The sequence below is a fragment of the Haemaphysalis longicornis genome, unplaced genomic scaffold (assembly GCF_048455015.1).
Source record: "Haemaphysalis longicornis isolate Haplotype H1 unplaced genomic scaffold, Haemaphysalis longicornis Haplotype H1 scaffold_4, whole genome shotgun sequence".
Taxonomy (NCBI): Eukaryota; Metazoa; Arthropoda; class Arachnida; order Ixodida; family Ixodidae; genus Haemaphysalis; species Haemaphysalis longicornis.
The window spans coordinates 139385544-139412028 of NW_027526361.1; the positions used below are offsets into that span (position 1 = coordinate 139385544).

The window sequence follows — 26485 nt, forward strand, 5'->3', positions numbered from 1 at the left end:
GTCAAAAAGAAAGAAACCTATCATTTAACACAACATTTATTTTAAAGATACAAGCCAGCCAATGTTACCCATTCTGAAACATTTCTTCTTTTTCAATAACCAATTTATACCCCCGCTACACTAACGTCCGAATGTCATTTGAACCAAATGTCATCTGACTCAAATGCCAAGTTGTGCTGCTACACTGGGTTTTGAAATGCCATTCGGCTCAAATGGCATCCGAGCCAAATGAGCACCGAGAGAGACATTTGGGACTTCAAATGCCATTTCTAGCACACGCACGCGGCGTCTTCGATCGGCAATAAGAAATATAATACTTCCGTACGTAAAACAAACAAAATATTTTTGTTTGTGGAACTTTGTTCACTGTTCATTTACTTAAAATATGAAATCAACGTACAGTTAAACCTCGATGTAACGAACTTCAATGTAACGAAACCCTCAATGTAACGAACCAGGGAATTTTTTGTAACTTCAAGTGTATGCACACCATGTATTTTCACCCTCTGTGTAACGAAGTCCCGTTTGCCGGAATTTCAATGTAACGAAGTTTCATGGAGAACGAGGCACGATATTTAAGCTGTAGAAGTAGATTTTGGGAGACGCAAGCGCCGAAATGGGGTCCCAATAAAACGCGAACGGCGACACGGGTCGCCCAATGCCGCGGATGCAGCCAGCCACGGAGTCTTTGATTAAGTCCCTTGCCTACAAACTGCGTGGCGTGCATACACGGCTGGCGCACTGTTTCTGTCGGAGCTTAATCGCCTATGACTTAATCGGCATCAGCGTGAACCGCACGCAGTGTTTTCTCCCTGCAAAAACGCAAAACGCGCCCCGCAAGCCACAGGCGCGCTGACGCAGCCGCGGAGACCACCCGCGCGATGCGGGTAGCTCCAGCGACCGCTTCTAACCTCTCGCTGAAACGCAACTCGAGGGGCATATGAGAGGGGTGTGCGAGAAAAAAAGCGGATAACGTGGGCGAAATTTTCATTGTAAAACGTGACACGCGCCGCTTACGAAAGCGCCCATCAAATATCATCCGCGGTGGTAAGCCTAATCGCCACTGGCGTTGCCGCCGCCGCCGCAAGCCGCCGCTTTGCACTTCGTTCGAGTTCGCTCATGCTTGTTGGGTTTCGTCGTCCCAGCAAGCATTTGTGAATCTTTATGAGCCTTGCACGCGCGTTTTTTTTCACACCGGCGTCCGCGATTGCGTGCCGGCGGCGGGAAGTGACTCGCGCTGCGCGCAGCAGTGGGAGGAGCCTGACCAGTTTCGCCAATGGGGAGGCGCGCACCTTATGGCGGGAGCTTCGAAGCGCTCGGGGATGCCGGCTGGCTAGACGATAAGGCCGCCGCGAAGGATATTTGATGGGCGCTCTCGTAAGCGGCGCGTATGACGTTTTACAGTGAAAATTTCGCCCACGTTATCCGCTTTTTTTCTCGCATACCCCTCTCGTTTGCCCCTCGAGTTGCGTTTCAGCGAGCGGTTAGAATCGGTCGCTGGAGCTACCCGCATCGCGCGGGTGGTCTCCGCGGCTGCGTCAGCGCGCCTGTGGCTTGCGGGGCGCGTTTTTTCGGGAAGAAAACGCTCCATGCGGATCACGCTGATGCCCGCGTAGACGATTAAGCACCGATAGAAACAGAAACAGTGCTCCGGCCGTGTATGCGCGCCACGTTTTCTTTTTCAGGAAACGCTTCACGGGATGAACACTTCATTATAACCGCGTATTTCAATGTAGCGAAATTTCAATGTAACGAAGTAAATTACGAATTTTACCGACTTCGTTACATCGAGGTTTAACTGTATTTTATTTTCATACTCTCAAAACCAGTGCATCAGTAGCAAAAAAAATAAATAAAACTATGCAAACAGCCACCACATTAGAGTCAAAACTGGTGTCTCTTCTAATTTCATATCATTTTACTGCCTTAGACTGCTCCTAAATTTGATTGTTGCATTATTGTACGAAAACGGAGTGGGGCGACAACAGCGCCACTACAGCACGGCGAGCAATTGTGAAAGCTTTCAAATGATATCGAAATTGCAGTGTAGCACTGCGGATTCTGAATGGCATTCAAAGCACCCCATTTGAGTCAAATGACATTTGGTTAAAATGATATTCCGGCCCTAGTGTAGCCGGGGTATAAGTCACTGAAGTGATTCATAATTTGTCATGACCAATGACTTAGTAAATTCCTGAAGCCCCGAAACTGAGGCCACCAAAATCATTTGCCAGTGTCCGATTGGTGAGAGACATTGAGGGCATGCAGTCAGAACCCACCACCACAAAATTCGTTCGATGTGCAAGAAAAAAAAAAAAAAGTTGCGCAATGTAGGTCTGCGTGAATTTGACAAGCAACAAATTACTACATAAGCTTGGGAGAAAGCTGGAAAAGGTTTACACTCGACCAATCACGGCGCACGATTAGTCCAATCTTCTTTGGCAGTCGTTCTCGAGCGGCAACGAATATACTTCGTTATATAGTAGCAGCAGCTTAATTTGGCAGCAAACTAAGACTCACACCAACAAGCAAAGGATTTCAAGTGAGCTTCAGGTAAGCACAACAGCACCAATTGGCATGCTGAATAGAAAAGCTATGCTCTGGAGCACTTTCTCTCACCCAGCATTCCCTGTAGGGGGATTTGATAGGCAGTATTATCAAGGAACGGGCTATTCTAACACCATGCAATACAAAGGAAATAAAAAAGAAAGTTTCTTCAATCTTTCACAAGAAACACTAACCATCTTCTTATTAAAGAATTGAAAAGTTAGTACTAAATCTCCCAACTTACACTGCGATAACCACACACTGGCACAAATACTTCATTTTTTCACAATTTATGAAAGCGTGGTTAAGGGGGGACATGGCTCTTGAAACGTCTTTTTATTTCTGAGTAAATGCCGTGAAACTTGCCAATCTTGCTGCTTTTTTCCCACTGATTTCAAATATGCCGCTGTTTTTTTCAGTTGGTCAATGAGCTACCAGGATAATTAGAGACGTTTAGCCATTTTCGGAGGAACAATGGACGAAACGGTTTTGGTCACAGAACTGTAATCTTTGTCATTTCCAATACTATGAACCCTGGTGAGTGCAATGAGAGAAGCGGTTTGTTGATACACCACTTGGAAGTAATTTTACAGTCCAACAAACCTTGGTGGCACCAATGGCAAGGAACCATTTCGAATGCCCATTTCAAACGCCAAAGTTTAATGAGCCGTAAAACTGGTTCCAAGCGGTGCATCAAAAAGCAGCTTCTCATAGCACACTCACCAGGGTTCATAGTATTGGAAATGACAAAGATTACAGTTCTGTGACCAAAACTGTTTCATCCATTGTTCCTCCGAAAATGGCTAAACGTCTCTAATTATCCTGGTAGCTCATTGACAAACTAAAAAAGTAGTGGCATATTTGAAATCAGTGGGGAAAATGCAGCAAGACTGGCAAGTTTCACAGAGTTTACTTAGAAATTACAAGGAGCTGTTTTATTAAGAGCAGTAAATGACCAGTAATTTTAAGACCCTTACTTAAATGAAACAAACTTGCATTTCGTCTTCACGGCCCCTTTAATAAATTACTATGTAATGTGTCCCCTACGTGCACTTTCGAAGGCTTAACACTTTCATGACCGTGCCTATTCCCATCGATAGTAGGCTATCGATGAATACAAATTCAAATTTTGGCGCTCTCCGAGCGCTTCTGGGCTGCTAACGCCATTCAAATGGTAAAGGAGGAAGTATTTTATCAGTTTCAGTTTTGAGTTTCGTTTTTCCGCCGCAAGGGGGATTTTTAAATGTCCTTTGGCAGTGGGGAGAAGAGCTTACGTGGTTTCAGTTATGGCGTCGCCGCCGTTCCCCGATGCTTCGTGCGAGCAGCAAATTTCGATGGGTTCCAATGTATGCGAGCTTGAATCTGTGCATGATGGTAGCAGCACAGACACGAAGACGACTTCGATTTGTCAGACTTAAGTACGGTGTGCGCCGCTGAGTTTCACTTTCTTTTCCGGTCGCTCTATCGCGGGCACGTGTTGTTGTAAACAGATCCAGCCATGTTCTAATGGCTACAGCTCTTATCTGCAGGGTGTCGACTTCGTTTGGGTGAGACCACTTGGAGCCATGTGCACAGATAGTCGAGTTTACTCCACAAAGACGGCCCGGAGTTGACCCTGGCGTAGTGCTCCAGACCAGCGCGGATGTTCGTGTTCATATTTTTGTACGTAAATAACTTTTGTACTTACACCACTGATTCGCAGTGTTATTCTATAAGCGTTTTAGTTCAAAGCATATATTTCAAACTGTTTTTATGTCTACCCTGAGCAGAATAACATCGAGGTTATAATAATTTTTTTTCCTTCGTTTTTTTTTTGTTTTCATTATTTCTGGACAAAATTCCTAATGCACCTGTTGTTTTAAATTATTACTGTTGGAGAGCCCATCCTTCCTCTATGATTTCTTAACTTACACTTTAGCATCCATCATTTTATGTGGCAAGAAAATATTTCCTTGAATACCCAAAAACAACCGATTTTTCATTCACTGCATTCACTACCCACCTGAATGCATGGACAGCCGGTCACTAGCAGACGAGAGGCTGGGAGCGCGGGCCGCTGCTGCTGCCGTTGCCTCGTCCTCCTTGACTTCACTCGGCTTCCGCTTTGAGGAGACGAGGGGAGGGAGGGCCGACCCTGAAGAGGGAGGGAGGCGGAGACCCATGAGCCACTAGTCGGCAGCCACTGTGTTGACCTCTGTCTTGAAGGAGCACGGACACGAAAATTTTACGTTACACTTTTATTGCTTTTATCGATGCTGAATGGTCTGGCGAACCTGAAACAGCACTTCAAATACTTCAGCGCGCGATAGTTAATTACATTGAACGGCCTGAAAATCGTTTTTTTCAAATTCCCGCACTTTCATCCCGAACGGCGCATATGACAGAATCCCGGCCTGACCTCACCGCTTTGTGCGAACGTCATCGGCGCCCGCTTGGGAGGGTGTTGCGCCCGCTCGCCAATCGTTTTTGAGAATAGTTTTTGACGAGCGCTGTCACGTCACTTCTTTTGGCTTCACGGGGTGATGTCACGCTGATGTCCATTTGCTGAGTGCCACTCCGTGCGCTGCTCCGTTGGCGCGATAAATGAGATTCAATTGAACTATGTTCTTCGCGTCGCAGGCCGCTCATATTTCAGCCAGGGTATTCTGTTGAGTGAAGGAAACGAACTGTGCAATAATATTAACGCCGAAAGTTGGTGTCAGTGCTCCTTTAACTGTGATCCATACTACCTGCCACCGTAGTGGCTCAGTGGCTAAGGCGTTGTGCTGCTGAGCCCAAGCACGTGGATTTGATCCCAGCCGCAGTGGCTGCTTTTCTGGTGGAAGCGAGAAGTGAAAACCTCCATGTGTTTGTGCTTTCGACGCACGTTCGAAATCTGGTCCGCAGCCCTCCACTACGGAGCGCCTTGTATAAGCTTTGGTGCGTTAGACGGTACAATCGGCGACCCATACTGCTCTATCCTGTTTCACTGCATGAACCTACGACGACAACCTCCCGCTTTCTGGGTCGAGTAACAGGTTAGGTTTTCACGCACAGTCAACTGGTGGAACGTGTTGCCAAAAAGCACTTTCCTTAGTGGGTCACGGGCGAACACCTGCTTCTAGATTTTCCCAACCTATCAAAGTTTGCCAAGAGACACACTGGTTGGCTCTTAAGAAGCCCAATGCTTTCAAAAGTCATCCGTCCATCACTCAGAGCGAAGCATTAACCCTTGTGGCCCCGCCGTCCTATATTTAAAACATGAACCAAAAGACTTCCACCGCTTTTAGAACAAAACCACAAAACAGCTAGTTTTCTGGGAAATAGCTCTTGAAGGATGCTTCTTTCGATAGATACCACCATTGTCCATTTTTTTCCTACAGCTGAACGCTCGAAAGAGGAAGCCACTGCAGTCAGGGTGACTGCAGTGGCTTGGGGTCACCCTGACTAACGTCAGGGTGACCCCAAGGACCGTAGTCCCAGTTTCATGACATGGGTGCAAATCTAAAAATACTCGAACTACCAGCCCTATTAAAGAATTTAAGCCCGATTTATTTAATAACTACCCCAAAATTTAAGAAACCAAGCAAAAGAAGTTTTTCTGCGATAATTTTAAATTTTAATTGCCTGATGACCAAATTAGGTGTCATGCTTGTAAGTTGCTTACTGCTTGCATCACAAGCTTAATTTTTCGTTTGTAAGCTTATAGAGTCGGAATAACAAAGAAAGCACACCATAAAAACTCTTTTCGATAGAAAGAAAAAATTCACGGTTGAAAGGGTTAAAGAGAGAGAATATTGCTTTATCAAGCATACCCAATATTATCTGATGCCAAAATCTCTCTCACACACACAGACCATTTCCTCTTTCCCCTCCACCAGAAATGAAGCTCCCAGGGGACACCGCACACAGCCTCACCTCCAAACATGGACACCCCTCCCGCGGGAACTTTCTTGCCGCTCTGGGTGAGCTTGGGCACTGCTGCTGGCGGCGCAGGGTTGGCTGCACAGCACAAACGAGAAAGCGGAACAGACAAGACTCACTGCAAGGAAGCACCACTTCAAGAGGAAGAATCGCCACTTAGGCCACGGACACACAGAGAGCAGTGCAAGGCACATTCGACAGCGACACTATCCCCAGGGCTGTAAGTAGTGCTCAGAGCAAACATCTTCAAAGGGGCTGGGAAGACAAAATTACCACTTCCTAAAGAACTAGCCTTCGGTAACTAACTCAGCCTAGTTCCTGCAAAAAAATATGTTTCTTTTTTTTTTTTAACCAAAAGAACACAAAGAATGTTGCTGCAAAACTGTCAAATTTTGCACTATGAGCGGTAGTATTATGAGTAGGAGCGACAAAACATGGGCCAGCGCTAGAAATATAGCTGTCAGAGCGTTACCTGCTCGTTGGCATTCAAGTGATCCCATCGAACGGAACAACTGCTTGGTCATGTTTTTTTTTTTGGCAGTGACTTACGTCAGTGGCCACCAATCTCACAAAGAAGATTGTGTGATGGCACAGAGAAATCGCCACAGAGTGGTTGGGGGAGTCGCCACCACTTTATCTTATCTGTGATATCCCGTTTATTTATTCGAGGTTTGCGATAATATTCGCACTACTGTTATCGGGAAACAGCAGTCGTTTCAATGCACCAAACTTGTATTCTTGTCTTTACGGCCCCTTTAAGGGCACAGGGTAAGCCCTATACTTCCCATGCATTTTTTTGGGGCCATTTTGAGGTACCTTTTCCTTGGCATCTAATAAAGGTATCTACAAATGCATACATCATTTACTTTCAAATTTTGTGCTCTTTTCATTGTAGTAGAATAACGAACATCCATCACAAATTCAATTTTGTATGATTTTTTGTCTTTTAGTACGGTACCTAAATTTTGGCATTATTTTAGTGTTAAAAGTTGTTTAACAAAAAATGGTTGCGTGCATATTTTCAATTCTAGTGCAGTAGGTGTGACAAGTTATGTAGATGACCGAAAAAAAAAATCTGCTCGTTGTCCTTGAAGATATAGGAAATAATGGTTCCTATGTAATAAAAAACATTGTTTTGAGATAATTGAGTTTAAACTAAAAAAAGAGGTGACAAACAATACTTTTTTGCCAAAAACACCCCTGGAACCATTTATTTAAAAAGCGCCAGCTTCGTAATCACAGTCGAAGACATTTTTTTTGCTTTTCAGCCGGTCGTCTGTCCTTCCTTGACTATTTTGCGCACCATCGCACAGCTCTGTTTGCAAAGTATTTTCGCTTGTGGTCAACCTCTTTCAGCCACTTGATGGTGCTGTTGCGCCCCGGTTTTGATCCGAATGATTTCAAAATGCTGGCTCGCGCGTTGCTATCATCATTGAATATCATCATCATCATTGGTTGCTAAGCAATTTCTTAATACAGTTGATTCCAGAAAAGCATTTTGATCCGGAACTGGAAGTTTCTTGATGAAAAAAAAAATGACAATAAACACGGAGAACATTCTTAAAGAGGATGTGGTTCCTCACTACTTGCTTATGGAAAAACCGGTTTTGAGCAATAAATATGACTTTCTAAGAAAAGGCAAGAAAAGCGAAGAAAAAAAAAGTCATTTTTTTTAATTTCACCTTAGCCTGTGCGCTTAAGGACATAAATATTCATGATTAGGACTTGATTACGATTAAGACTTTTTATCATAATTTTCATAAAATTTATCATATTCGTTTTATGACTTATCAAAGTCATGACTACGACTTTTAAGTACACACTTATCGCGAACAATAGCGCTTAATGTGGCTTCCCACCATAACTAGTAATTCAAAAGGAAATACAATCAATTCCACCACCATAGACTTAAAAACTAGCCCCGAGTTTCACGCGTCAAGAGACTATCCAGCAATCGCTCCAACAAGTAGACACCAAACAAATCCTGTACAATTTTGCAGGTACCAATCACCATTGCCACTCTTAATGAGTGCTAGAAAACTTAAGGAGTTTTGTATTCCATCAGAAATGCGGACACTCCCTAAATTTCAGGAAAAAGGTCCTTGTGTTCACTAAAACTACGTTAGTCGGCTTCACCCGAGTCTTCCTTCATGTTTGAAATCAAAACTGGAGCCCCTGGCACCAAATCTATTCAGATTTAAAGCAACTACTAGAAGGTACAAAACTATTCCCCAAATTCGGATGTAAAAAATGAAAACCACGCAAAAACCCCGCATCAACTACAATAACTTAACTCGGAAAGAAAAAACACGAACAGAACAAGTGATCACGCAAACTGTGTTTTGCAAATACCCCCCACACAGGCCAATGGTTACTAGTTTTACAATGGTTACAATTTGGATGGTTACAATTTCCTGAACTCCGGTTTCTGTTGCTGTAAAATGTTTGCAGATAAGCTAAGTCTGACACCCATTCAGTGCTAATCAATAGCACCGAGACATAGCATTATTAGACTAAAAAAAGAACTGACACAAAGCCCCCAAAACTTCCTAGTCAACTTACAAACAAAAACAAACGTACCACGCTGACACACGAGCATACCGTCGCTCTAAAGCAAGCCTCAAGCAGCCAGAAATTTCGCAAAAAATGTTGAGGAGCCCAACACTACTCACATATACTCGGAGGCCGTTCCTTTGGAGGAGCAGAGACGTCCCGGAATAGGTCTCCCTGACAAAGAGCACGCGAAGACATTGCTCTCTCACAACCACTAGCCCTATGGCAAGGGTCGCAGAAAAAAGCGCACAAGGTAACAAAACACTTGCGAAAACAGACACAGCAACAACACCATGCCACAGGCGGCGGTGGCCAGCATTTGTCCCAGGCCATTTCAGGTGCGGCGCACGGTGTCTTTTCATTCGCGCCGCTATACGCCGAAGGGAAACCGAGTGGACACTGCTACTACAGGGTTACCTTATCACACTTTCACACGTAGATAAGGGCCACTATCAGTGGCTGGCCCACGGAAATCCCTGAACAAGGTAAAGGTGGCTGCAAAGGAGTGCATCAACAACACATCGCTCACACTATGGGCTCGTATAAAAAAAGAAGGAAAGAGAGAGAGAGATAAAGGGAGGGAAAGATAGACAGCGATAGAGAGGAAGAAGACAGACACCGACAGAGAGAAAGAATGAGAAAGCGAAAAAGACAAAAAAAGGAAGAAAGAAAGAATGAAAAAAGAGACAGAAATGAGAGAGAGAGAGAGAGAGAGAGAGAGAGAGAGAGAGAGAGAGAGAGAGAGAGAGAGAGAGAGAGAGAGAGAGAGAGAGAGAGAGAGAGAGAGAAGGAAAGCAGCGACAGAGAGGAAGAAGAAAGACAGTGACAGAAGAATGACAACGTTACAGAGAAAGAATGAGAGAGAAAGGAAGAAAGAAAGAAAGAAAGGAAAAATGAAGAAATCAAGAGAGACAACAGACGCGGCAGTTAGTTGTGAAAAGTGCTAACCCAGCTCTATTTAAAAAAAAAAGTTAATTCTCTTCCTTTTTTGCATCCTGTAAAGCTACTTCATGATGGGGGTGACTGAAAATGGGTGCAAAATTCTGCAGCCAGTTTGTGCCAAAGTGTAGGGGCTAGCAATCTATTTGTTCCTTTTTGTAGCACTGCACGCAATTGATGCTCGACAGAATTTTCACAAATCGATACATGCTCGGTGCTATTCTGACAAATATTTGTGCTGCTCCGGGTGAGCAAATTGTCGATGAGGGTGTCACCAATTTCATCAAGAAACACCAGTTCCTGCACCTGTCAAAGCCTCTAAGCAAATCCTCTGATCTGTGGTTTTTCTTTCTTCCTTTTTTTTTTTCTTTGGTGGGAGCACAACGACAGAACTTTCACAATATCGCGAAACAAAAATGAGAACAGTTTTCAACGTTGCCCGATGCTACCTCAGTCTTTCAAATTTCCATGTTTCCCTAGTTTGCGATCAACTGTTCAGCGTGTGTTTGTGTGTGTGTGTGTTAACACACACACACACAATGGTAGGTAGTAAAAGGGGACAAAATCCCTCATATTCAGCCACATAAACCTTTACTACACCTGTATACCAAGGCAGAACATTCAACGAACATACAAAAACAGCCTCCTTACAATGTTATTAGCTGAAGTTAGTGTTTTTTTTTTTAAACTGACCAGTAGGTTACTACTACCAGAGTCCTTCAATGCTTCCCTGGTCATGAAACTCCCGGCCAAGTTTCGTATGGGGACAAAGGCTACCGCGAGTGGTGCCACCGCAGATTGGAGGGCATCGGGCGGCCGCCGCTGCTCTGTAGCCAGACCGGCAGGCAGGAACGCAGTAGCAGCATGCCCGTCCGCACCAAATTTTTTCACCACTCACAAAATGATAAGGCCATTTGAGTGGCCCATGACACGTAAAGCGAAAGCGCACTGCTGATAAGGTGGCCAGCGTCTGTTTTATCTTACTCCGTGGTCCGTTCCCTGCCAAGCGCGCTCTGACCACGCCCCCCGGCTGCCCTCCGATCAACACGAGCGCCGCGGCGCGGCAGCGCACGAAGCTCTCCCATAGCGTGATGGTGAAGTTTCATGAACAGAAAGGCATTGAAGGACACTGCTACTACATTCACACTACCTGGGATTATCTGAGCATTTTTTTTTGTAAGGACACTCAAATGAGCTCCACCAATACAGTGGAAACTCGTTATAACAGATCTGCTTACAACAGATATTTGGATACAACATACTAATTTGCAATGCTTGGTTGGTCTTCCTATCTGTGCCATTGACTAAACTTCCTTTACTGCAGATTCTGTTACAACATACATTCGGATACAACAGACCAGTTTGAAAGGTTAACAAGTCCACCTTTGCATCTCTACAGCAGACTTTTCAAGTGCAGGCAACCATTCCTTTGTTACGTATATTTTCAGTTTTTGGGTTGCTACGTCACAGTTGTGATCAAATGAAAGCAATTTGAAACAATTAAAAATAATTGTGAATTAGTAGAAGTGAAACTTCTTGCATCCATTTGCAGTATGCATAGGTGTAATGTCCTGGGAATCAAGTAATATGATTTAGAATTTGAGTGCTATAGTGCAACAGATAAGATCATTATATGAAAGTTACCTTCATTAAAACAAAAAAATGTATGCTCTCATACTTATAGATGGCTAAATCTCCAAGCTTAGCAATGAGATCTTTACTTGCATTTCATTTATATTCATGTGAAGACAATGGAAATGCAAGTGTAGGTTGAAGACGTGAAAGAGAGAAATAATAGTATGAGTGAATCAAAAGTTTGACGGGGTGCCATACAACAGGAGCCCAGCAAATGTAAGAGTCATGTTCATCATTTTGTGACGTGCTTCATAGTGTCACAAGAGGATGAAACTGCTGAAAAACCCAATTCATCCTGAAGGTTTGTTGGCCTAAAATACCAACCTGTTTAATTTGTAACTGAATCTCGAGAAATGACCAGCGTAGTTTTATTTATTTGTTTTTAACAGTTGAAAAGTCCAAACTCTTGTTACAACAGACGTTATCCATGATTCCGTAAAAGCCTGTAGTTACAGTATTTGGATTGTTCATACTTCTTTTATAGCAGACTGAAATCATGATCACTATCATGGTCTGTTGTAACGAGGCTGTACTGTATTGCTATTCCTCCCCTCACCATCTGCGATGTTCAGTGTCCCTACAGAGGAGATATATTTTCATTTTTGAACCAGTGCTTTCTACAGTAAAATATCTCTAGCAAGAGATACAAAATATTGGAGATTTTAAAAGCATTTGTTAACATGGGAGCTGCCTTACGCCCAAATCCTGGTGCTATATGAAGCTATACCAATTTAGACTCAGCTGTCCTTCTCGGGTAAATCCACTGCAAAGCTCTGAGCAAACTGTACTTGTCGGACAAAACGAAGTCTATGCGCACAGAGCAAAAACAATGTGGTCGGTTGCAAACCTCCTCGTCGTCTCCACCATCGTCGTCGTCGAAAAGCTTCCCGTCCCCAGAGAAGAGACCACTCTTCCGTGCAAATGGAGATGCGCTCTCTTCACTTTCCTCCAAGCCGTTGCTTCCCAGGTTGTTTGTGGCGGGGCCAAACAGGTCGTCTTCCGTTTTACGGACTTTCCCACCAACATCTGGAAACACAAGGCAGGGGGGAGGGGTTCATTTCAAAGAGGAAGGGGAAGTGACATCAGCTCTTTAGCGGGGTGGACCAGAAGTTCAGGGAATTTCAGACGAGCGCCAAAAAACGTCAGACCATTTAGGGCCACTGACAGGTTTAGCCCTCCATGCCATGGTGCAGTGCTGAGAATAACAGTTTCCAGTACAAAACACCTGGGTTTGACTCCACGTCAGGATAAACTTCTTTCTACTTTATATTGGACAGTTTTTACGTCCCTTACAAGTTTTTTTTTCAGGGCTATTTGTTTTTCGGCAACACTCTTAAAGGTGTCAGAAAAGTGCCACTAACATCCCTGTCAATTTTCTGCTGGTTCGATGGGGGAACTAGATGTACGGGCACATTAAAATGCACCTTTGGGTCTACGGTGATTCAACAAATTAAGCACACTACGAGTGAACAAAGAAGCACTTCTATACCTACCAACTTACTCTACTGCTTGATTAAAAGTTGGTAATTGAACGGTGTTATAAAGAAAAACACCTATTTGGCTCTGTGAACATTTGATATTGCCAGAAACATGCGACAATGTTTTGCTTTGCTTGAACGACAGGCCACATAACTTTTTCCCATAAGCTTGCGATTGTCGCTGCCATTGACACAGAACTCACTCGAAGGAACATACATTAGTATTCCTAAAACAAAATTTTCTACCCATTTTAGCAGGCATTGCATTTCAGTTCAAAGGTGTGTGGTTAAGCGCTGCAGCAGTAGAGTCTCCAACTGTAACTGCGATGTAAATTTGTCTGGTCTTATTCTGCCACCTGTTATTTAGTCAGTTTATACTTTGAGCACGAATTCACTTAAATAAACTTCGTTTTCAGACTATCTGAGTTGCCGTCAGCGTTTGTGGCAATGGAACTAACGGTAATTATCAACTACAAAACCCCTAGATACTTCATTTCTAGTAAATAACAGTCCAGTAAGGTCCCTGCTTCACAGCTGATGTGCTAAAACAAAAACATTCTTTCACTCGGAATCATTCAAAGTAACAGAAATAGCAAGATTAAAGGTTTCCTTTTTCCCTTACCCTGACTCGACCATTCAAGTGTAAAACGACCGTCTGACAAACCTTTCAAGCCCTGTGCATCTAGACATCGCCACCAACACAGCTTGCTACTGGGGGTGTGCCATTGTTAGAAACTTGTAAATACCAATGCAAATAATGCAACATTTGATTTGGCTTCGAATCGAACAGTGCTATTTCCCAGTTACCCGCTGACAGTCCCCAAGCCAAGAGTTTTCTTTCTTTTTTTTTTAAGCCTGTAACGTTTTTTTTCATCCTCAAAAAAATTCACCCGAAGTTGATATCAATCCCATGCCTTTTTGCATGAAAAGAGAGCATTCTGCCTGCCCATTACACCGCGGCATGGAAGGATAGCGCTCGGAGCAACCAGAACAACTTGGCCCTTTTTTCGCCTAATTTTGAATAACAGGCCCTACGCAGCCTCTGAATTACTCCCTCCTCCGAGTTCACCCTACCCTGCCGGGGATAAATGATCAAACTTGTATTTTGAAACGATAACAAGCAAGCATAAGGAGCACTCGACCGTGCTTTTGTTCCATTCAAAGGAAAGCATGCATGTAGCTTCAAACACGAAACACTGCCAGAAGAAAGCTACACCCGCAAAACATCGACTGCCCGAACTCCACCCTCCAGCCCAAAGTATAAACGCAGTGAGCACCCCCACCGCTTTTCTTGACGGAGGACACGGAGCTCCTTTTGGAAGAGACCACGGAGTCCCTCTTTTTGGCAGAGGAGGACGCCCTCCCTCCGCTCTTCCTGAGGATGGTGAACTCGTCGTCGTCCGAGTTCAGCTCGCTGCTGCTGCTGCTGCTGGCGGAAGAGAGGAGCTCCTCCTTGCGGCCGTCCCCAAACATGTCCTCATTGTCGCTGCTTGTAGTGTGGTCGCCCCCGCCAAACTCCCGCTGCATGTAGCTGGCCATCTTGTTGTCCACGGCCGCCGCCGCCGACGGCTGCTTCTTCATCACCTCCTCCTCCTCCTCCTGCAAACAACACGGACAATTATTGTGTGATGGCTATAATCTGGGTGCCAAACGCAGAGTGCACGAACTTAGTGTCGTCTGAAATTAGTGTCGTCTAAAACCTCTTTTCTTTTAATTCCACGGTGCACTGATAAATGAAGGTGGGGGAAGGAATGGGGGGAATGGGGACACTAATCTTAACTCTTTCACGACGGCGCCATAGGCAATCGGAAGCCGGCGTCCGATGATTTTAAATCTCCTGCAAAATCTGAAACCCGCGCTCCACAGACAAATATCGCCATCTGGTGTGTTCATTGGCAACTTCTCTTTCAATTTCGGTTTCCTTTGTTTATGTGTTTCGTGTGGTGCCGGCGTAGCAGAAGAAATTTGAACCGAAGGGTAAGGAGAGGAGGAGGAAAAATGGTGTCTGGTTCACGCCGCGCTCCGCACAGTCGGACTGCTGTAGCAAGCACTTCGGCAGCTCCTGCTGTCGATTTTTCTGATTCCAGCAGCAGTGAGGGGTCAAGCAATGATGTGGGATCTTCAGATTTCAGTTAGGACGACGGAGCTCCCGTTCAGGTGCTTCACACTTCAACAAGTGCTGGCAGGTAATTTCGTTGTGACTCCGCGCTGTATTTATAAACAAAACGTGCTTCTTATCTGACGACTGCGGTTTTGATTTTGTGTTTAGGATCTTGAGAACGTACGGCCGGGATATTTTGCCAAATGCACCGCGCTGTATCGCGCTATCACCTTCAGGATAACCTGGCGCTCGTGTCAGATTAGCGCTGCGGGGTTGAGGTGCTACGCTTGTCGAGAGCGCTAGATTTCTTTTTTCTTGTTTTTTACCACCGAACTGATAAGTATTTTGTGCGAGGACACAAAAGAGTATACTGTAATTACCCGATTCTAATGCGCACCCGATTTTCCTGAAAAAAAAAAAAAACTAAAAAACTTCTACCTCCGATTATAACGCGCACGGAACTGTGTGAGCAAGAAAAACGAATGCGAGAGAAACGGGTGATTTATTTCCCGAAGTAATCTCACTCATCTCACTCCTCGTCGCTCTCCGCTGACCACAACATCTCGTCCTCGGTGCCGTCAAGCACGTTCGCGATGCCACACTTCTGAACGAACGTTCAACCATGGTCGATGGGATCGTGGCCCACGCCTCAGACGCCCATCCCGCGAGCTTCTCCAGGGGCGCACGCTTCAGCCGACCGCTCGTTTTGAACGCGTGAGAGCCGCTGCTGCCATTGCTGTTATCAAGCGCGCAAGTAGAACGATTTGACGATTTGTGTGAACGCCGATAGAAAAGCCTAGGCGCCTATGCTTTCTGCGTCTGAAAAATCGTTGCTAAAAGCTTGGGTGCCATCTTGACATGGCGATGGGTGGGACGAAATTTCCGCTGTTTCGGTTTCGTGTCCGATTCTAACGCGCATGCGATTTTTCGACCTATTTTTCCGGAAAAAAAGTGGCGCGTTAGAATCGGATAAGTACGGTACTTGGATGCACGTTTTACAGAGACTCACTCACCCTTGAGTGCCCTCGCGGCGTGGCACAGCCGTCAGTTGCGCTAGGTTGACGGGCCCTCAAAAATCCAAAACTTGTTGTACACTGTTCATTTATATATTGAATCATAGCCAAGGAACGTAGGAACAATTTGTATATCTTAAATTACCTGAAATAATTTTTAGTCTCAATAAAAGTGCCGATTTGTGTTTTTCGTATACTTTTCTTGGGGGCTTTTTTCTGATTACTGGACGAACAAACTGTAAGTAATTGTACCTTTAACAAAACTGCTGCTTTGTGTTTGGAAGAGCAATCTATACGCTACAATTTCATGCATAGCAAGGCTACGTGTGTCTAGTAGCTCAAGAGAAAAAAAATGTTTGGTTGAAGCACCTAAAATCGGCCGTTTTTCCGCCGTAACGAAAGAGTTAAAACAACTTCTTTTAATTTTCATGTCAACTTTGTGAAAATTGTCAGTCTTGCTGTTCTTTTTCCACTGATTTCGAATATGCGATTATTTTTTCAGTTGGTCAATTAGTTCCCAAGATGATTGGAGATAATCAGCCATTTTTGGAGGAACATTAGACAGAGCAGTGTTGGTCATAAAACTAATTTTTATATGTTCCAATACTACGAACCCTGGTGAATGGAATAAGAAAATGGTTTTTTGATGCACCGCATGGAACTAATTTTACAGCTCACTGAACCTTGGTGGCACCTGTGGCAAGGAACCATTTCACATGCCCATTTTCAAACACCAAAGTTTAATGAGCTGCAAAACTACGTAGTTCCAAGCGGTGCATCAAAAAACTGCTTCGATTACTGCACTAGCAGGGTTCATAGTAGTGGAAAATATAAAGATTACAGTTTTATGACTAACACTGTTTTTTCTATTGTTTGACCAAAAATGGCTAACTATCTCTAGTTATCTTGGGAACTAATTGACCAACTGACAAAATAGTGGTATATTTGAAATCAGTGGGGAAAAAACAGCAAGGCTGACAAGTTTCACAAAGTTTACTTGAAAATTAAAAGAAGTTGTTCGTAAGAATGATGTAAAAGGCTTCAATGACATGTTCGAAATGCACAAGTAACTTTAGAAATATGGTACAGTAATCAATATTGTTTGTTTAGCAATGTGGATTACCCATTTCACTTCTAAAAGTCCCTCAAAAAAAAAAGGTTGGTTTAAGCAGCGATAGTTTGCTGATTTGCACTGAAATATGTTCCTCAACTGATGCTATTCAAACAACTGGAGAGAACAAACAATGCATTCATCTGCTGCAAGTGTGGGAAATCTTGTGCAAATAGGGGAATCCCAGAACACAAGAAGCGTCCACTCCCATGTTGTGTTTTAAATATTGCAACCGAAAAGAACGCTCAAAACAAGATCACTGCTGCCATCTACGTTGAATCTATCGTTGAACTCTTCGTTAAACACCATTCGGAAAGTGGTGAAACACTGAGGAAGAGTAGAGTTCATCCGGATCCCTTTAATTAAAGGGCTTAGTTAAAAGCTATCGCTCTGTCTTTCTGAACACTTCACGTACACCAACTGTCACAAAAGCAGTTTTGTAAGTACTCTTCATTACTGGACGTCTTTTTCTGTGTCAGCGTTCAAAGTGTCAAATTTACTGTCCCCCAAGCATTTTTTTCAACTGCAGCTCAGTAACCTTCGGAAACACCCAAACACATTATCAAAGATGCTTGTGTTTTCGGGACAACAACAACTCGGGGTTTGCATCCTTCCCCTGCACCACTGTTGTGCTTCCGTTGTTCTACAAACACGACGGTAGCCTGCAAACTGTGCACCACTCTCAGACAGCCCCCACTCCATGCCAACACGCACGCACACGTTCCTCAGCCGTTGGAAGACCGCAAAAAGCTAGTCGTCCCACTCACCAGATCGCTGTCGGTTTCAGACTTGTCACTCTCGTATTCCCCCCTGCTGCTCTTCTCTTCCTCCTCTGCTTCCTCTGAAAAAGAAAACCGTGTGAGCGACTAGCCGAGCCACGTTCTTTGCTGTCTTCAGGCACGAATAGGTAGTGAGAAACACATGACAAGGAGCAGAGCAACCGAAATCTGCTCACTAGGCAAGACAATGATCGATTCTTAAAAATCACTGAGAAGCACTAATGAAAACGGCCGAGTTGAATCAACCGCTGCCTCGACGTGCCTGCTAGGAGTTGAACGTCCTCAACTGAGACACGTACTGCTTTGATTGATTGATTGATTGTAGGGTTTAACGCGCCGACACAACGCAGGCGATGAGGCGCGCTGTAAGTGGAGGGCTCCGGATTAATTTTGACCACCTGGTGATCTTTAACGTGCACCGAAATCTCGTACGCACGGGCGTTTTTGCTTTTCGCCTCCATCAGAAAAGCGGCCGCCGCGGCCGGGAATCGAACTGGCGACCTCGTGCTCAGCAGCGCAACGCCTTAGCCACTGCGGCGGGTAGACGTACAGCTTTCAAAAACGGGGGTCACGGAAAAGACCACCTAATTAGGTATTCAAAGTAAATCATAAGCGAGGGTGGTAGAGGACGATGAATTTTCAGCAACTAAAGGTGCAAAGAAAAAAAAAGGAACAATTACAAAGTGAAGGCGTTAGGTGGCTGTGCTGTACCCACACTTACAGCCTGCTGATTCAGGTCAAATATATATCCATATATCTAGTCATATATACTTTTACATTGTATAATCAAGCATGTAACTCCATAACAATGCTTTGAAAACAAAAAACCTCTCACAACCTGCACTGTGTACATAAAAAAATAAAGAGTACCGTAATTACCCGATTCTAACGCGCACCTTTTTTCCGGAAAAATAGGCCGAAAAATCGCATGCGCGTTAGAATCGGATACAAAACCGACATCGGCGAAACAGCTGAAATTTTGTTCCACCCATCGCCATCGACATCTCAAGATGGCGCCAAAGCTTTTAGCAACAATTTTTCGGATCTAGGCGCCTAGGCTTTTCTATCGGCGTTCACACAAATCGCCAAATTATTCAACTTGCGCGCTTGATAACAGCAATGGCAGCAGCGGCAACGAAGGTGCGCCGCTTCCACGGCTTACGAGCGGCTCCCGCGCATTCACGAGTGGTTGGCTGAAGCGTGCGCCCGTGGTGAAGCTCGCGGGATGGGCGTGCGAGGCGTGGGCCACGATCCCATCGAACATGGTTGAACGTTCGTTCAGAAGTGTGGCATCGCGAACGCGCTTGACGGCACCGATGACGAGATGTTGAGGTCAGCGGAAGGCGACAAGGAGCTCTCGGAGATCGACGAGGTGTGAGATGAGTGAGATTACTTCGGGAAATAAATCGCCCGTTTCTCTCGCCTTCGTTTTTCTTGCTCACAAAGTTTCTTGCACGTTACAATCAGAGGTGCAAGTTTTTTCGGTTTTTTTGCCTGGAAAATCGGGTGCGCGTTAGAATCGGGTAATTACGGTAAGTATACCAAACCAACACATGCATTCAATCATTACATGGTGAATGGATGAGAGTAAGGAGCTTTAAATGCTGCCTGTCCCTTATGTAGTCTGCCTGATAGTCTTTCTGGCAGCAAAGATGCCTCATGTGGCTTAGGTCAGTGAGGATGGTGAGAACTGCCTCACACGTAATGAAAAAGGGTTGTCCATTATAGCATCTGAAGTGGATGACGTCAGTAGAGGAATACACTGCCCCTAGAAAGCATCTGGTAACTCCTGTACTCGCATTGACATTTACAGTTTTCTTTTCTACAAGTTCCCTCACTAAAACACATTACTCAGGCAATGATTTCCCTGTTCTTAGCAGTTTTGTCAACCCCTCTGGGGATTTCAAGCCCACTGCTTTCCAGAGAGGAAGTACACAAGCCGACTTTTGTGCCAATTGTCGGACACCCGGTTATGCATGCAGCCCCGGCATGAAGTGCCCCACCTTGGCTAGTATTTCCCTTCACCACCACACCAACGCGCACTACGGGATTGAGCGAGCTACACATACGGTAGTCATCAACAGTGTCATTTCAGGCCACAGAGGATAATTAAAATATGTACCCCCTAGCCTGCCCCGGCAAACAACACACTTACGCATGCTTACTCAGTCAGTCTCTAACAACCATTGCCTGTGTTCAATGTTCTGCAGTGTGGGTGCCAAGTAAAACCATGACAAATCTGTTCAGTTAAGCCTTTCCCTAGCGAAGGCTACCGAGACAAGGTGTTCTATGAGTCGTTTCATTGTTCCACCCACTTTTTTCTTACTTTTCAAGTCTATGTTTCAAGTCCTTGTGACCTCCTGTGCTCAAACTCCTGCAGGGATTTGTCCAAAACTTCTTGTTAACCCTGCCTTAGACGTTGTCTCATCCTTTTCTTATTGGTGTTCCATCCGTTGGTGTCCTTTTGTTTTTAATTAAGATACGCAAGATGTAATGTTGTTCCCCTCGCTCCATTTATGTTATTTGCTTGCTACTGCTGCTGTCGTGTTGTTTTCTTCCGTAGTTATTATGATCACTTGTAAGCTGCTGCGTGTGACCCCCGCCCTCTATGTAATGCCACAGATAGGGCCTTTAAGGGGACATAAATCATGGTTATTTCCCTGCACTGAAACAGTTCAAATTTCCCGCCCAGACTGAAGAGACACCCACCCTCGTCGCTCAGGAGCTCGCCGAGGCCGACGCGCTCGTCGTTGAGGAACTGCTCCGAGCCGATGAGAGCCGGCAGTGGCCGAGCCAAGTACGGGTCGAGCGACCTCAGCAGGGGCTCCACCTGCCGCAGCCTGTCCCCTCCCCCTCCTTCCTCGTCCTCATCCTCAGAGTCGTCCTCGGAGTCACCCTCCTGGCGCAAGTCCACCACCTCCAGGGACGTGTGCACCACCTCCACCCCGAGGCGGAAGGCCTCCGAGACGCGCTTCAGCAGTGCGGCCTCCTGCTCCTCCTTGCTCACCAGGCCGTTGGGCTGCAACATGGAACCGACGTCTCGACCAACTCCACCCGGCAATGCTTACGGGATTCATCATCATCGTCACCATCACCACAATCATCATCAGCCTATCTATGCCCACTGCAAGGCAAAGACCTCTCCCATAGATAGCCAATTATCCCAGTCCTGTGCTAACTGCGACCAATGTAGCTCCGCAAACTTCTTTATCTCATCTGCCCAACTTTCTGCCACCTCCTGCCACGCTTGCCTAGGGATCCACACCGTTACCCATAATGACCAACAATTATCTTACCTTCGCATCACATGCCCTCCCCACGCCAATTTCTTCTTCTTAATTTCTACTAATGTGTCCTTAACACGTGTTTGTTCCCTGACCCATTCCGCTCTCTTCTTGTCCCTTAATGTTACACCTATCACCTTCCGTTCCATTGCACAGGGGTGAGACAGCTTAATCAGATTTGGGAGCAGTTTTTGGAGCAGCGAAATCTCTATTTTGGAGCAGAAGAACCTTGATTTGGAGCAGAAGAATGTCATTTATTACGTCACCTCAGGAGCCTCAAAAATCAAATTTTTGGCGACTCCGGGAAGAAATGTGCACTCGGTTTTGAACGTGCATAAGACTGAAATAGCATTTCAATAAAGTTTTTTTTTCTATTCCACTACCCTTTCACAAACCATTTTTAAATTCTCAGGTTCTATGCATAGGGACCGGGCGGCCATTGTATGGCACCACCGTCGTTTCAGCGAACAGCGCCGCCCGTGGTGAACCGCTCGTCAGTGGAATGCCGGTGGCGGTCAGCACAGCATAGTTGTGCATGGCTTTCTGTCGTTTTTCTGTGGTGTGGCTTGCAAAGCGTACGTAACCCCACGTGCATTTTTCAGATCGGTAAATCTTGAGCGTGGATGTGACGTTAACGAGGCATGCCATGTGTGTTATTTACGCCTATACTCGGTATTTACAAATAGCAGACGACGCTCAATGCGCCAAGCTGGAAGTCAAGATGGAAGTGAAAGTTCGTTACTTCATGCAATTTTTTAATGCCTGCATGCAGTTTCGCGAATCCAGGAGTATATTGTCGCTAAATGCTACCACAAAGCCGGTGTGTGCAACCGATCTAGGTATTCTGAGGCGCTGGCCTTTGGCAGTTGATGGCGAAACGGCGTCGACGTAGTGCACAAGCGAAAGACAAAGTTGGGGGGGGGTTGTCTTCGAAGATTTACCTCAAAACAAATTGTGACGGACGACGCTTCCGTAACTTCCTTACATACGGCTGAAACGTGTTTAATTTCACAGAAATGCTCTTACTGCAGTCATCGCCAATCGTTGATAGAATAAATACCACATGATAGTAGAACGATATTGCTTGTTGTGGAGAAGCATTGCTTAACAAGAATTGCAATGTTTGCTGGCTAGTTTGTAAATGGTTTTTCAAAAACCAATTCCTGCGCGGCTGAAGGACGCAAGACAGGAGGGTGCCCGAAACCTGTACTCAGCTTCACAACTGAATGCTGTGGTAGGTTTACAAGCTGCCACCTACGCTTGAAAAATCATGCACACCTTCGTCTAACGACGATGAGGGTTTGTGGCAAAGCTCTATCGTATTGGTTTCCTTGGTTGCCTTCTGGATTTAAACTTTGACTAGTTGAGTGTCGAATTTGACCGGCACGCAGTTTGGTCTTTTGATCGCAGCGTCTTTGACTTTGACCATTTCCCATTCGATTTCGCAGGAAGAAAGCTTTGCGTTCAACCATCATAATCATTACACGGAGGGCTAGGTAATTTTGCTGCTTAATTTTGAACTTCCATGCCCCCCTCTCCAAATCTAAACTTTGTCCAGCGTGTCGGAAATGTGTCTGTGCTGGAGGACTCGGGCTCATGCACCCATATTTGAGGCAACTAATCGCGCGTTTTTGGTGTCTTCACCAGGCATTACACGATTTTTTTTAGGTACTCCGTAAAGAATACTTAAGCATTAAAAAACACCGGCTGACGTTAACACTGCCACAATTTTTAACTATCGGTGCCAGCCTTTATCTAAGCAGGTGGTAAAACGGGAAGGGGAGGAGGGATGGTTTGTAGCTTGGGCTGTTGAGTTGGTGAATAACTTTGGCTCTTGATAAAATGACCACCACAAACGTGGGATTTCCACTTCGGCTTTCAGGCTCCCATGCTGTCACAGTGTCGCTCACCAAAACCGAAGGTACAAAGCTCACGGTTACAGAAAGTGTAAACTACCGCAACATTTCTACGGCTACACGGTAATCCATCTCGTATGCAGGTGCCTTTCTATTTAAAGCACGCATATCGAGGTATCCCAGAGCTAAGGCTGGCGTGGAAACCGTAGTCATTGAAACCAGTGAAGATAATTTGAAGTGGTACAAATGAATTCTAATATTGCTAATATTTTTATTCCTACTCAGATCGCGCGGAGCCAGGCGCAGAGCGCTGCAAAAAGCGCTCGTGTCAATGTAGCCCTTTCCCAACCTTACAAGCATCCAATAAGTTTGCGTAGCCGTTAGTCCATTTAAGAAGAAAATACTAATAATAGCAGTTTTATTCGTACTCAGAACGGGTGGGGCCAAGCACAGATCTCTGCAAAAAGCGCTCATGCCATTGCAGCCGATACACAACTTCAGAAGCGTCCGACAAGTTTACGTAGCCGTTACTGCATCTAAGAACCCAACACATCTGTCTAGACTTCGTTTCATCTCACACGTCTGCTCACAACGCCACCAAAACATTCAAAGCACCGAAGCAAACACGACAAAAACAACGGGAGGCTGTGTAGTCCAATGCACCGGCTCATTTCACTGACGAGGGGAGCGCCGAGTGGTGGCGCCACCCGTCCAGCTGCCCGGTCCGTCGTGGAGCGCCGTCGGAAATATCGAATTGAAAAACTAAGCAATTGCAAAGAATTTTTACTATCATGTGAATGCAGAAATTATTATTTTTTAAATCCCAGATTGGGCTTTAAGAACAAGTGTAGAGCCACAGCAAAAGTTGCGCAAAGTGAGGTGACAGTCGTCGCACCCCACCAGGCCTCCCATTTTAATCCCCATGGTGCACGTTCACTACGATCATAATATGAGTAATGTTGGTATATTTAGCCACCTCCCTCTTGGCATTAAATTTCACTTCAGATAAATGAACTATTATTGCTAGCGTGCAATAATAGCCCGTCCCGTTATCGGACACTGCCTGAGCATTTTGCGGCGATGTAGCCTGCGCCGCCCCTTCTGCAGTGTCGATCGTCCCATTCCCGCCACTCGCAAGCTCGCTGTCAAAGGCAACAATATTTAAGCATTTTACAACACCGCAATGAGTCCGAAATTTCCATTCAAGCACGCACCGCACCTCACACTCAAGGCCGAAACACGGCGAATTCGCGGGCACCACGTTTCTGATGAACTCCCGTCTTTCGAGTCGCGCAACTTCCCGCAACAGACCAAACGACTAAATGTAAACCCAGCCACCCTCATAACCATAACCACGGTAGAAATCGGCGAAGAGCACTCTAACTGAACCACGAGCAACTGCTTCGCTCGGCGGCTATGTTTCCCAATCTTCTCCACACCAAAATGGCGGCGCCCCGTGATGTTGTTCAGGAGACACGGCGCTCCGAAAATTGCCGTTTTTTCATCAACTTGCACAAGTAGTTTGTCACCTCAGTACACATAAGTATTTTTTCTACACGACTTTGCAATGGTTTTATATGGAAAGACTTTAAAATCTCACAGAATATAACATGTGAAACCCGACATTGTGACTTTCAAAAAGACTATCTCGGGGAAAATTTGTGCGGGTTTTTTATTAAATGATCAATCGATTAATCCTTTACAAACAGCATCACCTTTGGGGTGCTGGAAAATTATGCCGTCAGTAAGCATTTTTCCCCACCGAAACTGACAGGAGCGTTAAAATCCTTGGCACTCGGACTGTTTTGGAGCAGTTTGGCGCAATTTTTGTGAATTCAAAGCTTTTGGAGCAGCCCGGCGCAGGAAAACACTTTCGTATCAAAACTGCGCAATATGCGCAGCTGTCTCACCCCTGATTGCACGCTGAGTCGTCCTCAGTTTAAGTTGAACCCCCTTAGTGAGCCTCCAAGTTTCTCCCCCTAGGTGAGTACCGGTAAGATGCCGCTGACGGACACTTTCTTCTTCAGCGACAATGCTATAGGCTGCTATTCATTATCTGAGAATGTCTGCCATATGCACCCCACCCCATTCTGATCCTTCTAATTATCTCTGCCTCATGGTTGGGATCTGGGGTCACAACTTGGCCTAAGTAGCTTACCACTTCGCTTACCACTTCCACTGCCTCGCCACCCATTTACTTACGTGATTAGCACCGTGAAATTTCTTGGGGAACTCGAGTTTGCTTACATGCTTTGAAGGCAAAGGCCTGGCGACACATATTCATGTTTACTGCCAACAGGACAGTTCTAGCTGTGCCACTGTGATGGGTACTTTTTATATTGGAAAAGAAGCACCAAAGAACACAAGACAAGGAGAAGATTGAGTGCACGGAAAGCGCTCATCCTGTGCAGTTCTCATCCTCGACTTGGTTTCTTCAGTGCTTCTTTTCCAATATTTTATCGTACCAACTTGCCACTCCAACGTTACTTCTGGGTTCCTTTGATATACATGACCACCTGTCATCAGAGCAGCCACGCTATTATGACACCTCAGTGTTGTGTCGACATCCATTCACACCAACCTTAATCCATCTCAGTCCCATGTTAATCATCATAACTACCAATCATTTATGTTTGCTAATTATTAATCCTCTCTTATACACGGCTGTCATGTTTTGGTTCACTGCTAGCCTTCCTTGGGTAATGCTGTATTTCTTGTACTAGATTTCGAACCATTTGTGTTGGCGCCAAGGTCATTCAAGGTTATGTTTCAACGAGATATTCAGTGCTCTTGCATTAATAAATGGCCAGAGAAACAACTGCACAGATCAGTAGGGGGTAACATGAGTACAGCCATAAACACCACAACACAGGTCGAACCAAGACAAAAGCTCAGGAAACGCTCCATGCCGCTGCACTCAGCTTTATTGTGAAGATGCACTGTTAGTGCTGAAACACCGGACACATGGTAGGGGTCCAAAGGACAAACGGTAGGCATCCTAGACAAACGCTAGGATGTCTAACATTTGTCCCGTATACTCCCAGCACGTGTACTGCCTTTCAGCGCTAACAGCATGTCCTCAGCATCGCGTGACAAACTATACAGTCCAACTTTCCGCTTTTAATCCACTTCATCAACAGTGCTCGCTTGGTTGTTAGGTTTGAACTTGTTTGCAAACAGACTTTTTTTGTTAACCATGTATGCGTTGAAAGTTTCCCACGACAAGATAACGAATAAGAAAAGAAGGGGTGAGGTTATGCAGGCAGCGCAAAACTCCACCTCCCTT

At 45.2% G+C, this 26485-nt stretch overlaps 1 protein-coding gene across 2 annotated transcripts in view; it reads right to left on the bottom strand.

The window, feature by feature from the left end:
- LOC144179416 (uncharacterized) overlaps nt 1–26485 on the bottom strand; it is a 93623-nt gene that overhangs the window by 62344 nt on the left and 4794 nt on the right. For both annotated transcript variants that reach the window (XM_077707769.1, XM_077707768.1), the window contains exons 6-12: nt 20769–21078; nt 18048–18121; nt 14339–14654; nt 12425–12603; nt 9123–9177; nt 6445–6528; nt 4550–4681 (exon numbers count right to left, since the gene is read on the bottom strand). In XM_077707769.1, coding sequence (XP_077563895.1) covers nt 4550–4681; nt 6445–6528; nt 9123–9177; nt 12425–12603; nt 14339–14654; nt 18048–18121; nt 20769–21078 — 1150 coding nt within the window. The remainder of the gene's footprint in view (nt 1–4549; nt 4682–6444; nt 6529–9122; nt 9178–12424; nt 12604–14338; nt 14655–18047; nt 18122–20768; nt 21079–26485) is intronic.